The sequence below is a fragment of the Atheta coriaria genome, unplaced genomic scaffold (assembly GCF_025399875.1).
Source record: "Atheta coriaria isolate IRGN ID8LTWV9N9 unplaced genomic scaffold, Caltech_Dcor_3.1 hic_scaffold_6_pilon, whole genome shotgun sequence".
Lineage (NCBI taxonomy): Eukaryota > Metazoa > Arthropoda > Insecta > Coleoptera > Staphylinidae > Dalotia > Dalotia coriaria.
Window position 1 is genome coordinate 7,578,337 of NW_027045448.1, and position 15,785 is coordinate 7,594,121.

The 15,785-nt window shown below is 43.0% G+C and overlaps 1 protein-coding gene across 1 annotated transcript in view; it reads left to right on the top strand.

Moving 5' to 3' along the window:
- Positions 1-14,258, top strand: part of LOC135794022 (roundabout homolog 2-like) — a 63,855-nt gene extending 49,597 nt beyond the window's left edge. Inside the window, exons 3-5 of the mRNA XM_065305152.1 lie at positions 9,660-10,208; positions 10,521-11,012; positions 11,084-14,258. Coding sequence (XP_065161224.1) covers positions 9,660-10,208; positions 10,521-11,012; positions 11,084-13,059 — 3,017 coding nt within the window. The 3' untranslated portion in view covers positions 13,060-14,258. The remainder of the gene's footprint in view (positions 1-9,659; positions 10,209-10,520; positions 11,013-11,083) is intronic.
- The last annotated feature ends 1,527 nt before the right edge of the window (positions 14,259-15,785 follow it).

Here is a 15,785-nt window from a genome sequence, read left to right on the forward strand (position 1 = left end):
TATTTTTGACCCATTAACTCCATCTATCACCCGATGGGACTCTCTTTAATACTATAACTCTGTTGGAGAACATTATCATTCTTTTTTCGGGGGATTTATGATCAAAACTTATAGGTATCCTCTGCGCGCAGGGTTATAGATAGCACCTTTCGGTTTTATCGCCGCGTATCTTGGTGTCTGCCTCGCGAATGTTTGGCTTTTGACTTATTGCAAGTTGCACGACTACGTTGCCGCGGGGCCTAGCCGCCGGGCCGGAATCCAATGAGCCGCCTAAAATTTCCCCCTGTCTATATAAATTGCTCTCTGCCAACGCACCCCACGGCGGGGACTGGGACGTTAACGCGCGGATCGATAACGCTGTCACCCAGGTATGTCTATGGCTGTGCACAGAGAGGTAAATTGGCGATGTACTCACAAACAGAGGGTTGGAGCTAGATACTGTTATCACTGTAAGCTACAAAATTTTTACTAAAACATTTCTACTGTCAGCATAACACATATCTTACCTTGTAGTAGTTGTGTACATGTTTATAAAATTTTAGCGATTCCCAGAGTTTGTTATATACCCTGTATATATTGAGGTGTAGTGTTTGGGGTTGATTCCGGATGTCCCCACGCTTATATTCGAGGATTCCAGACGTCCAGGGGAGGTCGGGCTCGGCTGTAAATGTTCGTATCTAACTTGCGATAAAACTTAATAGTTTTCGGTTGGGGCATTACCTATTTGGTAGGAAGTTTCATTCGTTTCGTCTCTATTTGGGCTAAAGCCCACCGGCCCGTCGGCTTGGGCTTAGGAGTACCAATGTAATATCGTTAAAAGTTCGTCTGGCAACCCTACCAGTTGCTGCTACCTCGCCCGGCTCCTCCACCATCTATTTTTCTTTCAGATGAGTTTATAAATAAATGAGAACAAGCAAGGATTAAAAATGCATGCATTTTACTAGTGCTAAATCAATTAAAATAGCTATTTAAGTTTGCTCTGAATGTGCTGCACAACTTGTTTGTGTTAAGGCGTTAAACATTAAACAAGCTTAAAGCGCCATAAACTCGCGAAAGAATTGTTGGTAGAACAATTTAATAATAGTCGGGTAGTTGGCAGCAGTTTTATCACTATTAGCGGAATGCGCGCTAAACGCGCGCGCCGTTTGTCGAAAACGAAAATTAAGTCGTTTATTTTATTAATAGCGTGATCGCATTAAAATATAATTCATTTCTGTCGACCCGTAAATATTTAACGACGCGTGTGTTTATATTTATATTTGTCGCGCGCGCGTTGTGAATTTTTAGAATTTTAATTATGCCCATGGGTTTTCGTTTGTCCGTTTATCAACTGATATATGTCCTATCGAGTGTATGTAATAACATCATGATGAATGACAGGATTAGCTAAGATAAACATATAATTAACAACGTTATTAATGTCAACTCTTTCTATTTTTTCTATTCTACATTCTACATAATTAAAGAACAGTTAATTTGAGTTTTGAGCGCAAAGATAAGTTGGTGTTTTATGTGTTGTGTAATTCGGTGGTAATTTAACCTCCAAAACAATGTAGGGAAGCAGATGATCGTAATTGGACATAAATACGTCCGCATCGCGCACCGTATCATAAAACATCTCCAATTAAACGACCTGCGAAATGGCTCCGGCGTTCTCGATTCTAGAAGCACACAGAGAGTTGGAATGCGCGAGTGCGCGAATGAGATACGACCAGTTCAGTATCATCGAAGCAGCGATGCTACCTATCTAGTAGCACATTGCGCGCAATTGCACGACCGGCACAGGTGGATCTCAATACATCTTCGTGCTGCGCCTTTCTCCGCTCGCAAGTATCTTCGCATTGCATGGAGGCGCTTGCTAAAGCATTACCGGCATTCCGCGAAACTAATGTAATGTAAATTAAACTTAAGCAGCCAACTTCGGCACTAACGTACGAAACGTGCGGCGCGCAGCGTGTCCACCGTCGATATAATAAAGCAATCAACGTGTAACTACAATTAACGTTCGTACGGAGGCGTCGCGTCGTGTTTGCATTACGAATAAAATTCTCCAACCGCATCGCAATCGCAGCAAATTCTACACCACAATAAAACCATCACGTCGTAATTAATAGCCTAATTAATTAATTAAACTTTTTTCTATATGAGCCCAACGCAATTTGCTTAATTAACATAATTATTTGTAACGATTTCCAGTTTCCAACGCAAATTAATTAGAACCAGTGGGCATTATGAAAGATATAAGGCTTACAAGCGGCAACAAATTAATTAGTCACCGATAAAATCAAGAAAGTGCAAAACAAACAAGTACTCGAGCGTTAAGCTGATTTTATGAGTAAACAACTTTCTGCGATATGTCGTGGCTAATCTTAGATGCAAATAAAAGCGCCATCTGGGTGACTAATCGAAAAGAAATAAATATCAAATGCAGGCACTCACAGCATAAGAGCTTTAACATGTTTTGTTTTTATTCGGTTTGATTCAGCTTGAGCATGTTCTTGGCATCATCCCCTATTTGAACCTGGTAAAATCGATTCTTTGACTTGTAGTCGCAGATAATTGGCGTGACTGTGACGTGATAGTGCCTAATAGCGCTAATTCCGCACGCAGCCGGTGCATGTGCAATCCTAGGGGGTGACTCCAACAGTCCAGACCCCCAATTCCACCCTCGACTATCTCCTATTGATACATCCAGCTTTATTTGTGTTGCGCGACACGCTAATATTATCCCGAGGGGATCACAGTCGGTCGGCGGCGGTTTATCTAATACAGCGTTACTAATGTGCGTGGTGCACTCGGATGACTCGGGGTGAGCATTTTTCGTTTTGATTAGTAAACGTTAGTGGCGTCGGTGTCATTACTGCTCGCCACCCAGCATCCATGCACATGCGTCACTGGTGCAACAACGGGAGATAACTGAGATGTGTATCGAAATAACTGCGAGAGGAGGCGCTGTGTAATGGTGATACCCGTGGGCCCCTTGAGGGCATCGGGGGACAACACGCGTGATTCAATGTGTGATTTCCCTATTTTCTCCCAGCGCACTACAGGGCGCTAGTTGGCTCGTGAAGGAGATGTTTATCTATTAAACTGTCGTAATGGGATATTGCGGAATATGCTATCATTTGGGGTGGGTTAGGGTCGTTTTAAGAGTTATGAGGTGGATACTTCATTGAATTATGCCGAAATTAATTGACATTTGTAAGGTTCTTATGATAAATGCTCGTGAGACTTTTACGTGCCATCTGTGCTGATTTCGGTGTTGAATTTTAGTGCTTGCTTGCTTATCGCACATTTGCAGATTTTTTCTCGGTCGTGGTCGAGAGAGTGTGAAAATAAGATGTTATCCACAGGTTGCACTTATTTGGGTGCGTTCGCGGGAAAGAATTACCGGTTTACGTGAATTTACGGCTCATAAAGCTTGTTAAATTAATTGTCGCGCCGATAAAAAAGCTGTAAAATTCGCACTCGAAGAAACGCAACGCGTCGGCACTGCGAAGAATGCCCACCGTAAATTTTGGCGGCTCGGACATCGCGCATTGCATTTTTATATTTATATTTATCGCGCGTATCCGTTTCAGTATTATGCCGGGCGCTCCTGGCAATGTGGGCAATAAAACGAAACGGGGTTGGCGCGGGTCAACAACACTAGTGCCCGATGCGTTCTGTTTACACAATACGCAGTTCAAACGAATGGAGATGAGTGACATATTTAAATTTAGTTCCGACTCTATTACGCGCATTGGAATGTATATGCATACGTAATGAAAGCGACGGTGCGTTTGCGAGGACGCCCTCGGAACTATCATTTTCCAACGCTTCGAGCACAGACCCTTTGTCTTTGTATGTCTTTGCTAGTTTCGCACATTTTCACACACGCGCGCAAACAAAGCGTCTAATTTCTTGTTGTCGGAATTGTCACGCTGCTACATGTTACGACTGTGACACCCCTTGATGAGGCCGCGTGCTGCACGTGTCACAAGCGTGTCTCCGATTTTATTTCGTCGGGAAGACTGGGATGAGGATTTTTGCCGTCAGATCGGCTGTATCCTAATGAGTCCCCGAGCGCAAAGCATCCATTTCATGAAAATCTATGTTGTATGTTTGCTAAACCGCACGTGTCGCCGGCCTAACCAGCCGATCCGTCTATTAATTTGACAAATATCGTACCGCCCGGCACGTGCTCCAATAGACTTTTATCTTTACCCGAGGCTGATTAAATGTGGCTATAAAACTTTGTGATGTATCATGTGTCATATTTCTGTGAAGATTCTTTTTGCTTGAAACTTTTGTTTTCGTTGGAAATTTTAATGGGATGAAAGGTTTTTCTCGTTTGGAAATGTCAAGTTTCCGTTCTCGAGCAATCTCGTCTTGCGGATATATTGGATTATTTGTCGCACACGATGTGTGCATTTGTTGACAGCAAACAACATAAAACGGAAAGAACTTCACTTTCGTAAAGTTTACTTGGCGCAAACGTCTGCGTTCGTTTTTGATGAAAGAGCAGTTGTAAGAATAAACTTTTGTCTTCTTGGATATATTTTTCCATTGGTGGTCGAGCGTCGATTTCTCCTCCGCGAAATCGAATTTTACGTGCCATTTGTTCGCGCGTTGCTTTGTTTGTTTTATTACCCATCAGAAGCGTCGATGTGCCAATGATGCCAATATCTTTGATAAATTAATATCTAAAGTGGTTGCGAGGCATCGCAAGGTGAGCATCGTGGGCTTTTCGATTTCGTGGCATTCAATTCTTACAATTGCTTTACAATTGCGGATAAAATACGACTCGACAGTATAAACAAGCATAAACCTAATAACGCTCGAGCATAATAATAACATCGCGCCGATATAAACACACGCGTAAAAGCATAGGAAGTGTTTCTCTGTCCGCATAAGTGTTTGGCATGATGCATGATTTTCACTTGTGACCGCTTGTGTGGTGCGACCATTAACGTCGATAATCTTTATTCGTCGTCCGCTCGTATTGCTTACATTGCTCATGTTCCTCGCGGGGCCCTCCAGGCTAACGGACTCTTCGACCAGACTTATGGGTGGACTCATGAGCGAATTGTTATTTTATTGCCGGGTCTATTTGGACGTAATATCCGAGTTGCACCGGGCGTAATGTGCGTGGAACCAGCGCCTTTTCGGTTTTATTTATATTGCAGCCGCGCGCCACCCCCGAAATAATTGACGCAATAAAAGTTAATGTTTCATATTTCATGTGAGTCTAAACCTACGCCAACCCACATGGTCGTGCGAGCGCGTGTGTTCGATGAGTGAGGGTTCCCCCCGCGATCTGGGGAACATCAAAGGCGAAAGGTAATAAAGCGCGCGCGCAATGTGCGACGGCGAGGTGTTTGCTAGGGGCCCGAGGGTTGATTCACTCCGCAATCAACAAGCACCTGACAAGCAATGCACACATTATGCGCCCACCAAATTCAGCCAGTCGGACAGAAAGTGGTAATAACGTTGGCTAACATGGCGACAATGCAGTAAGAATTTTTCTACCGTTTGAAAAAATACATATTTTTTGCCTTTTGGATAAAACTGAACTTCATGTGCGGTGATGCAGAGCAAAAGCGCGATGACAAGTTCTTGTCTGTCTCCGGAATGCGGTGTGCTGCCAGGGCTGGTCCTGGTCCAGTCGTTCATCTCGTTGGACGAGACGCGAATACGAATGCGATGCACGCGCGTTCTCGCGAAGTAACAGAGTGCCTTCATAATTTATCTGATTATCAATAATTTCTTCCAAGCCTGAAATTTCAACATCTGCGCATTTGCGCATTCACTTTCGCGCTCCTCACCTCGAGCAAAAAAATCCAGTTGTCCGAGATATTCGCCGACACTGCCGCGGTCTCCAAAAGAAAAATAAAACCGACTATACATCTCTCGCAGTGCATAAATAATAAGGATTCGTTGTCGGCTTTTTGTCTTGAGTCTTTTCGTTCTTATTTTTGCATGTAGCGCTGAGCGGGTTTTCAGCGTGGCGTGTCTTAATGCATCGCCTTATCGGCATTATTGCTCTCGGTAGGTGTCGACAGATAACTCGGAATTAATGCACAATTATTATTTTTGCTCTGCTGCGCCCCGTGATGCAGACACGCAGGCGGAATGATGCGAAATAATAAAGTTTATCTGGGCACAAAGCGCGCCAACGTGCCAAGTTGCATTGATAACAACTTCTTTGCACAGCGGCCGGATTCTGCTAATTTAGTGAAATAATCTCGAAAGCAGATGCGACTGGCTCTGGATTCGTACACAATTATACGTATCTCTTGGAATAAATCAATCTGCGAGTGCATCTAACGATTCTAACGCATCGCTTTAATTGGCATCGTTCACATAGCAAGCACTGCACTCGACGCACAAAGAAGTGAAACTAGAAATCCCAACAAACACCCACATTTAGAGCACTCAAGTTCAATCAAGATTAAACCCACAACAAAACGTTTGCGTTTGTAATAATCTTGTTATTATGGCTATTTCAAGAGGTTTGACAACATAACCGTACTGCATAGGAATGAGGTTATGTCTCGAGTTGTAGACTAATAAAAACTCAATTTCGTTTGGTGTTTAAAAAGTAAACAACGCTGTGGCGGGCAATGATTTATAGTTTCAATGATTGATAATGCGTGGATAATTTGATGCCTGGTTCGTGTTCGTTTTTCTCACATTGCTCAAGCAGTGCCAAGCTTAATACCAGTGTTTGGGGCACTCGAAACTCGTACAATTGTAGAAGAATAATGATGAGATGTGACAGCTCGTTGGGAATACCAATTTGTAAAATATTAATAGATCGTCTGTTCGACTGTTTGCTTCGTGGGTTTCTGGAGTTGCTGCACATGCAGTTTGCGGTTTGATACTTTTGTTCGTGTAGGCTGCTCAAGTTTTTTTTACTTTAGTTTTTGAGTTCCGTGCTAATGCGAAAAGCAAACACAAATAAAAGTTGCAATTTGATGGAGGCATTAAAATGCCGCCGCGAAGTGCGTCTAGACACGAAGCGATTGTGAATTTGCGTGAATTCGCCTTCCTTTCTATTCTCGCTGTTCTCGTATTTTAATTCGGACAATTATTGCAATCCAACGCTAATGACATTTGCGGCAACCATTACCGTGCTAATTTTAGTTCGACTGTTACAACTCAGAAGGAAACGCATAAAACATTTGATGCGTCATTTGGAGTTTGTTCGCCGCATGTGCCAATAAAGAAAAAAATCGTTTCTCGCGGAAGACCACCGCTTAATGCATTCTTAATATTTTTCCGTTGGATGATTAATGTAACACGTTCCTGTCGATCTCGTATTACCACCGCGCATTACTTAAATTTCATGAACGCGCGCCACTGGCCGTAAAGAAGCGCGGAGGATTTTGAATTTTAAGTAGTCGTAAAGCGCGCGAGCGATATCGGTGGCGACGAGGGCAAGGCGTTTAAGAAGAAAATTCAATATCGCACCGGTTTCAATTTTATGGCCAATATATCATTCCAATTGATTCCGTAGAATTTTCTCCATTGGTGGTAGTGTGTGTGTGTGTATATAGGCGCATAGGCTCTGCATATTTTATACTCTTCGGCTGCCGGCTACCCGAGTGGCAATCTTCCTACATACATACGTGCAAACGTGCGCCATCAATATCTAAACGCTTACCGGCTTACGGCATATCGGGGTGTGAGTACACGCAAGGAATGAAGAACGCTTACGTATAGTATTGAGTATTCTAACATATCTAATAAATTTAGATGACGACCGTTATTGATATTATGTATAGGTCGCTCACTTACCTACAAGTAGCGAAAACTCATAATTAAATTACGTATACGTATGTCGCTCTTGAACATGTTTTTGACTTTATTTTATTGTTTGCGTTTAGTGTGATACGTGTTTGATGTAATTTCCAACTTCAGCGGGCTCGTCATGCCTTGGCATGACATGACACGAAAAAACATGGCGGCACATGTCTGCTAAGCGATATCTGATCGAATTATCACGGAAAGCGGGCTGATCACGCATCAAAGCAACGTCACGTCACTGGAATGCACACGAAATCTTGTGGTAAATTTACTTTTTTCAAGTCGCGTTCGTGATTCGGAAATTACACTTGCACTTGAGCTTACAGCGGTAGCAAATGTTGCATGTGATTTTTATGTTCTTGAACTTTCTCCCAAAGTAGAAAAGTTTAAAAATCAATTTCTTAAACAAAGATAGTTTTGCACTTTGGAAAAGTGTTTGACAAAGTGTGTGGTAAATTGCAAGGAATAAAACTGAAATTGCAGCAAGGAACACGGAAGACAGACTGGTATATTTATTCAGAATGTACGTTATATAGATACTACCCGGGAAGAAATGCGCGAGCAACGCAAACACCAATACCAACATGGCGTACGCTAGGTCTTCCATTTCGTTGTATGGCATGAATTGCTAGAAAGATATATATCCGGTGCGGATTTATCGTTTTCATACTAGCAACATCAATATCGTTGCCGCTATTGGACGAAGAGGATCCTGAGAAAACGGAAATAGGAAACCGACGCGCTTCGCATCCTCCTCGGATCTAAAAGACGTTAATATTCGCGTAGAAATTGTCCTTCCTGCATGCGCACGTTCGCAGTATCGTTTGTTACAGATATATGTTGACTTTGCGAAGAGTCGGCACGTCTGCACGTACTCGAACGGATAATAGACGATCATCAGTAACAATCTTGAGCGAGTTGAACTTCGACACCGGCCGGATTCATGACTCAAAAGTTGCGATTGTTCTCGATTTATTGTTGCAATAAACACAATAAATTGTTGAATTTATCTTTCGCTTCTCGTTTCCTTATTGTGGCGCTGTGCTGACGTGCTTGCCATAAACAACTGTCTTCTACGGCAACGCGCATCTTCATTTTTTAAGTGCTGCAGAATATTTTTGACTCCAACGTCTAGGCCGACTAATGAATTACTAAAAGACCACCCGTGTTACTCTTCTGAATTGACTCATCGGGGCATCGGAGTGCAACAGAACGCGGCGAGGCCGAGCTTTTCATGAATGAAACCCACTGTCTGTGCGCTTACTCCGCGCCTGTGATCTTCATTAATTTCACAAACGCTCCATGGGCCTATACATTTTAACTAATCTCACATGTGCATAATGCTGAGTTGTGGCGGCGGCCGTAGTCAGATGAGTAACATTTTTAATTTAGCGTCGGACGAGCTTCGCGCAGGTTGTGAAAGGATGAAAGAGTCGACATCCCGCTGTTTGTTCGTCGCTCGCTTTCGCAGCGAAATAAATTCGTTTAATTAATAAGGATGCTATGAAGAAGCGGTCATATTTAATTAAAATTTATTACGAATTGCACATCGTCGGTTTTGCATCTCGTCGCAAATCTCGTTACACTCGTGCGCTGCATAATATAAAAACAGCACATTGCTGATGTATATTTATACGCGCTGCGTGCGTAGCGCATGCCTGCAAAAAGCGTTAATTTATTAGTTTTACAAGCTCATCAAGCATAATATATCTACATAATACAAACGAGCATATTTATTTGTTCAACGGGGTAATCAAAATACAAATTAAAATACCTATGATTTCCCAACAATCCAATAATTAATTCATTATTTAAACACTGCTTGTGTCAGAAATAACAAATAATAAATATTTCTTTCTTTTTTACAGTTTTGCGCGAAGATTTTCGCGTCGTACCAACGGACACACGCGTCGCAGCTGGTGAAACGGCTCTTTTACAATGCTCACCGCCAAAGGGACATCCCGAACCCACTGTTACATGGAAGAAGGATAACGTCAATTTGGAGTTGGATGGCCGTCGTATGCACATTGTGGACGGTGGAAATTTGATGATTTCCGATGTGAGGCAACACGACCAGGGCCGGTATCAATGCATGGCGCACAATATGGTCGGCACGCGTGAATCTTCGGCCGCCACTCTGACCGTGCATGAAAAACCGAGATTCAATAAAGAACCCAGCGATGTTGTGGCGGCGAGTGGGAAATCAGTCGTTTTTCACTGCTCCGTGTATGGTGAACCGACGCCAACGGTGATGTGGCGCCGCGAAGACGGCAAGATGCCCGTGGGACGTGCTCGCATCATGGACGACAAGTCGCTACTCATCGACAACGTCCAAACTGCCGACGAGGGCTTGTACATCTGTGATGCAGAAAACGTTGTTGGCCGCATCTCTGCCAAGGCTTCACTTGTTGTTAATTGTAAGTTTACTTGGCTAATATTTGGTTGAAGTTAATTGAATTCATCTTAGACGCTGAAAAAAATTTCTTCAAATCTTGTTTTTGAGTCGAAAAAATTCAAGCAGAACACAATGGATCGTCTGTCAATTATAAATCAGTCTTGTTAAAAGTCGTCGGCAAGTTTGTTTTTCGCATTTTTGGTCATTTGTATTCCGGCGTTTTAGCCGAAAACTTTTTTCGCGTCTAGACTGCCTGAAACCCTCCAGCATGCTGCTTTTGTATCGATACATATTTTATATCGCCTGCTTTACGATCGGTTTTCTCCTTTAATAGCTCCTTCGACGTTTATCGAACGTCCGAAAGATCAAAAGGTCGGGCTGAACGGCGTGGTGGAGTTTCATTGCGCCGCCACCGGGCATCCCCCGCCTTCCGTCTTCTGGCGCAAGGAGGGTTCCCAGATGCTCATGTTCCCTGACACGTCGTACGGACACATGCATGTAAATGCGCACGGCACGCTGAAAATTCAAGGCGTGCAGCGTGAAGACGCTGGTTTTCTTGTGTGTTCCGCGTTGAGCGTCGCTGGATCGAATTCGGTACGCGCATTCCTGCAAGTCACCTCCGTCGCCGACCTGCCGCCGCCGATTATTCAAATCGGTCCAGCGAACCAAACGCTACCGTTCAACAGCCAAGTCACTTTGCATTGCAAAGCGGCGACTCCAGACGGCGCGCCGGTGAAGGTGCGCTGGCTCAAGGACGGCAAACTGTTGACGGAGGATCTGCCTGATCGACACACCATCAACAATTCCGGCACGCTGGACATTGACAGTAAGTGGTCACGATAACGATTTGCATCTCGAGCGGTTTGTTTACGCTTTTCGTCGTTGTTTGCGTTACAGATTTGCGGGTTGAAGATTCCGGCCTCTACACGTGCTCGGCAACCTCGGAGAGCGGCGAAAGTTCGTGGTCGGCATCGCTGAGCGTGGTCGAGGGTCCTTCGTCGTCACTGCATCGTAGCCCCGATCCGTCCACTTTCCCGCGGGCGCCTCCGGCTCCTCGCATTCTAAACGCAACGGAATCCAGCGTAAGTTTAACCTGGGAAAGCGCCGATGAGGAAAGTGGCCTCGTGGGCTACACTGTCGAGTATTGGAGTCCGGATTTACAAACTGGTTGGGTGGTCGCTGCTCATAGAGTGCCTAATTCTTATATGGTTGTGCGTGAATTAAAACCGGACAGTTCGTATGTATTTATTGTGCGTGCGGAAAATGCTCACGGTTTATCACCAGCGAGTATTGTGTCAGGTACAGCGCGCACCTTGACAAATTCGCGAGCAGTGCCCCGATCAGAATTAGATACGGCTCGTACAATGTTAAGCACGAAACTAGTGGATATCCATGATGCGCGACCATCATCTTCAAGTTCAGTGAAACTAACTTGGACTTTACGTGCACCTGATTATGTGGAAGGACTTTACATTCGCTTTCGCGAGTTATCGGGTGGTTCTCACAACTACAACATCCTCACAGTATTAGACATTCATACTAAGAATTATATTGTGAGCAATCTGAAGAAGTTCACAAAGTACGAATTTTTCATCTCTCCGTTTTACAAATCCGTCGAAGGACAACCATCGAATTCACGCGTTGCTCAAACCTTGGAAGATGTTCCGTCCGCTCCACCTGACAGCATCACAGCGGGTGTCTTCAATAATTCTGCCGGTTGGGTGCGATGGTCACCACCTCCCCCTCAGCATCACAATGGCATCATTATTGGATACAAGATACAAATGAAAGGCAGCGCTTCGCGATTGCTTTTAATGAATGCCAGCACTACGTCTGTTTTAATTGGTAATCTCACTTCAGGTGGACTCTACAATGTTCGAGTTGCGGCTTTAACTCATGCTGGGCTTGGACCATTTTCGAACGCTGTGCCATTATTGACAGCTCCGCGTGCTCAAAGCCCGAGAACCTTGGGCCCATTGGTGCCTTTAGTTCGACAGACATGGTTTGTTATCTTGTTGGCCGCGATGGCGCTACTTTTGGTTGCCATAACTGGTGGATTATTGTATTTGAAACGTAAACAATCAATGAGCAAAGAACTGGGACAATTAGCTGTGCCAGTGGTCAACGCGGCTCAACTGAACGCTAAGGAAAGTTTGTGGATTGATCGTGGCTGGAGAGCTGCTGACTGCGACAAAGATTCATCGATTCCACTTGCGCCTCCCGCTGATTATGCGGAGGTTGATACTAGGAGCTTATCTACATTTTACAACTGCAAAAAATCACCGGACAATCCAACACCGTATGCCACTACAATGTTACTACCACCACCGAATTGGAGCGAAATAATTCCGCCACCGCCTGATCATCCACCACCGGAATGTCCACGTGAAAATGCTCCCGCTCCCCCACCAAGGGGTGGGAGTAGTTGTGGAAGTGTTGGTGGTGGATACGCGTGCTATGCCTTGCATGTGCCAACGTCTAACATGCATGGTCAGTGTAATCGTGCCGCCATGCAACAATACGCGCGCGCCGGCTCATGCCAGAATTGTCAGAACTGCCAGAATTGCGATGCGCACTGCTCTCTAGCGAGTGGCAGTTCCAACGGAAGACGGTCAACGCCACGCGGACATTGTCATCACCCGCACACATGTGATAGTAACGGCGTGAACAACAAGCTGTGGGGTGGTCCGCAGCAGTGGGACGAAACTGGTGATGCCGATGGCGAGATGGATCGGCACTCGTGTTCCAGTAGCCATGATACGACGTGTTCATGCAGCGAGTCATCATGCTTATACGCTGAAGCCGGTCCGTCCGTCAATCCCAGGCCGATGATGCCGGTGCAGCACTGCCAAATGAAACGTTGTGTCAAATAAACGTTTTTATGCCACGTAAGAAACAATTCTTAAGTTTAAGCTACCGATGATATATGTCCACTGATAACACAGAACGCAATACGATTACGTAACATATCCTGTACACCATGTACGTTATGCACTCCAGGAATAGGAGGTACAGCAACTATCCGAGTCCGCACACGCGCCGCTGTTTTGGCCTAACTAAATATATTATTAACTAATCATATCAGAACTGAATCCCAGCGTTAAACAACGCAACATTGACGATGCGTAATGGGATAATTTACTAGTCCATAGTTGTTTAGTTACCAAGTGAGTGAAGGATTTGCACCCAGTGACATATAAATCAAAAATGACTTTCGATAGCACTTGCGTCGCATACGCAAGCTCCTTCACTCCGATGCGAATTCAACTATAAACTGTCTTCCTGTATCCAACACAAAGCGAAAACACGAAATATCCGAGACGGAAGACAATAAAAAAACTATGCCGTGTTCCTTTTTAACTATTTTATATCTATATCAATCGTCGCCATTAAATTCAGCCATGCCATCAACTTATTCTTAGTTAATTCATGTTATTAATTAATGTTAAAGGCCGTTTATAACGAGCAAATGTTTCTGCACGCGACGTTTTTACACTGAACTGAACGGATACTTTCCTAAACTTATCCTTAATTAAACTAGTAAGCAATATTGCCACGATGAAAATATAAATAACCCTTAAAATGCATTTAACATACATTGTAGTTACATGAAATATTCGAAAGAAAACGTGCGTTTGAATGATACCGTTCGATGAACGGTGTGGCGACATTTCATACCACCGATTCGATAAAGTCAATCTGTATCATCCAGACGCACCGACATAACGTATAAATTGTGATTTAGAATTATGAATATTAATGAATATTACGACGATAATTGTAATCCTTTCTGAAGTTGTACATAGTAGACATTGCCGGCTTTGTATATAAACCAAGATGACGAAGAAAATTAAAATAATGGAAATAACTACGAATACAATATTGTTATAAATATTGGTGAGTAGGTATTTGTATTGACTTTGTATAGCGAAATATATTATAAATTAAAACATGGAAATGAACGAACAGCTGTAAGATATTGAATTGTAGATATTTATTATGAGTTTACTTATTTTGTTAATTTATCAAATTAATTGTAATCGTACTTATTAAACAAGAAGTTTTTGAAATATTTATTGTGTCCCATGAGTTTGTTTTAACAATGAAATATTGGTGAAAGATTTATTCCAGATACAGTTCAAATCAAATTCATTCAGAGTACGCAAAATTTGTAGTGTCGCAGATGCAGAAGAAAGGGAAATACGTGTAGCAGTATGTTATGGAGCAGCAGAGAACATAAGCAGCAACATGTAAGTAGAATAATGATAGTAGCAAGGCAAATTAACTAAACTAACAATAGAGATTGTCATATAACTAATTTATTGAAATATTAATTTTTAACATCATTTACTTATTTATTTGGAATGCTAATTTATTTCGTTGCTTGTTATTGATTTGGTTTGTTATTGTTTTTATCTTGTAACATTCCCGCGTGTTGGCGATACGTAGTGGCGTACTGATAGTAACCGCATGTTCTCGCCGTTAGCTGTGCACACTCTGTTCCATTCCGGTTGCCGAATGAGTCGCGTGTTCATCGCGACTATTTTGATTCTTTAGATCGTTAAAAAGAAAATTAATCGATTTTCAGTACCCAATTGCCAGTACACACCGGGGACGTGGTTTTACTACGTAATTGCACGCGTTGAATGTTCAACAATCGCGAATTAATCGTCGGTTTACCGGGGCGCGGGGCATGTTCCGTCGGCCGTCGCTGAATATAAGTCGTGTTGGTCTACATGTGCCCAGCGTGCGTGTCCATCGGCATATAGGAAAAACTTATAATTATTTCCTGCAGATAGACAACGTTGGTGCCCAGAAGAAGTTTGTGAGTGCCCCGATCCATGGAGTTTGCAATACCTATAGCGGAAGTGTTGGAGATGCGCGTACTTTAAGGCAAGTCTTTACTACTACGGGAAATGATAGTCGCTAATTGTTTTCTTGTTTAATATGTATCTATTGTTTAATGTTGTCAATAAAACACAATGTACCTATAGTTATAATCTCATTCATATTTCTTTGTGGTATCCTCTTTGTCGTTTTCAGTTTTAAATAATATGGCATATAAGTCTTATGTGTGAGCAGTGGGTATAAGATAAGTAACTGTTGCTTAAATTGTGTTGTTGTTTTAAAAACATGATAAAAGTAGAAACATAAATAGAAGAATCAAATATTAATGATAAAAACACTCGGTGGTCGAGTGGAGACGTGCACCTGCTGGCATGCTAGTAGACACGGATCGAATCTCAGGCGTAACAGGCATTTTTCTCAAATATAAAAATATCAGGTGTAATTTGGGTTGCATATATGAATTGCAACGAAGAATATGAGAAATTGAAATGCAAGTGAAGGCAATAAGAGATGTAAGAAAGTAAATGGAGAACGGGAGAACAGAGAAATAAATAGAAGGAGTAGTAAGAATAGGAGAAGATAGAAGAAAGAGAACATGGGAGGATCATCTGATTTTTAAATTTTTTGGCACGTGTCGTTATAAGACAGCCTACTGCTTCCGTGCGTCCATTGCTCCCGGCCCAACCTACAGCTACGATGTCTCTGCGCTTCATCCCCGGAATTATCAGGCATATTAACAATTTTTATGGTG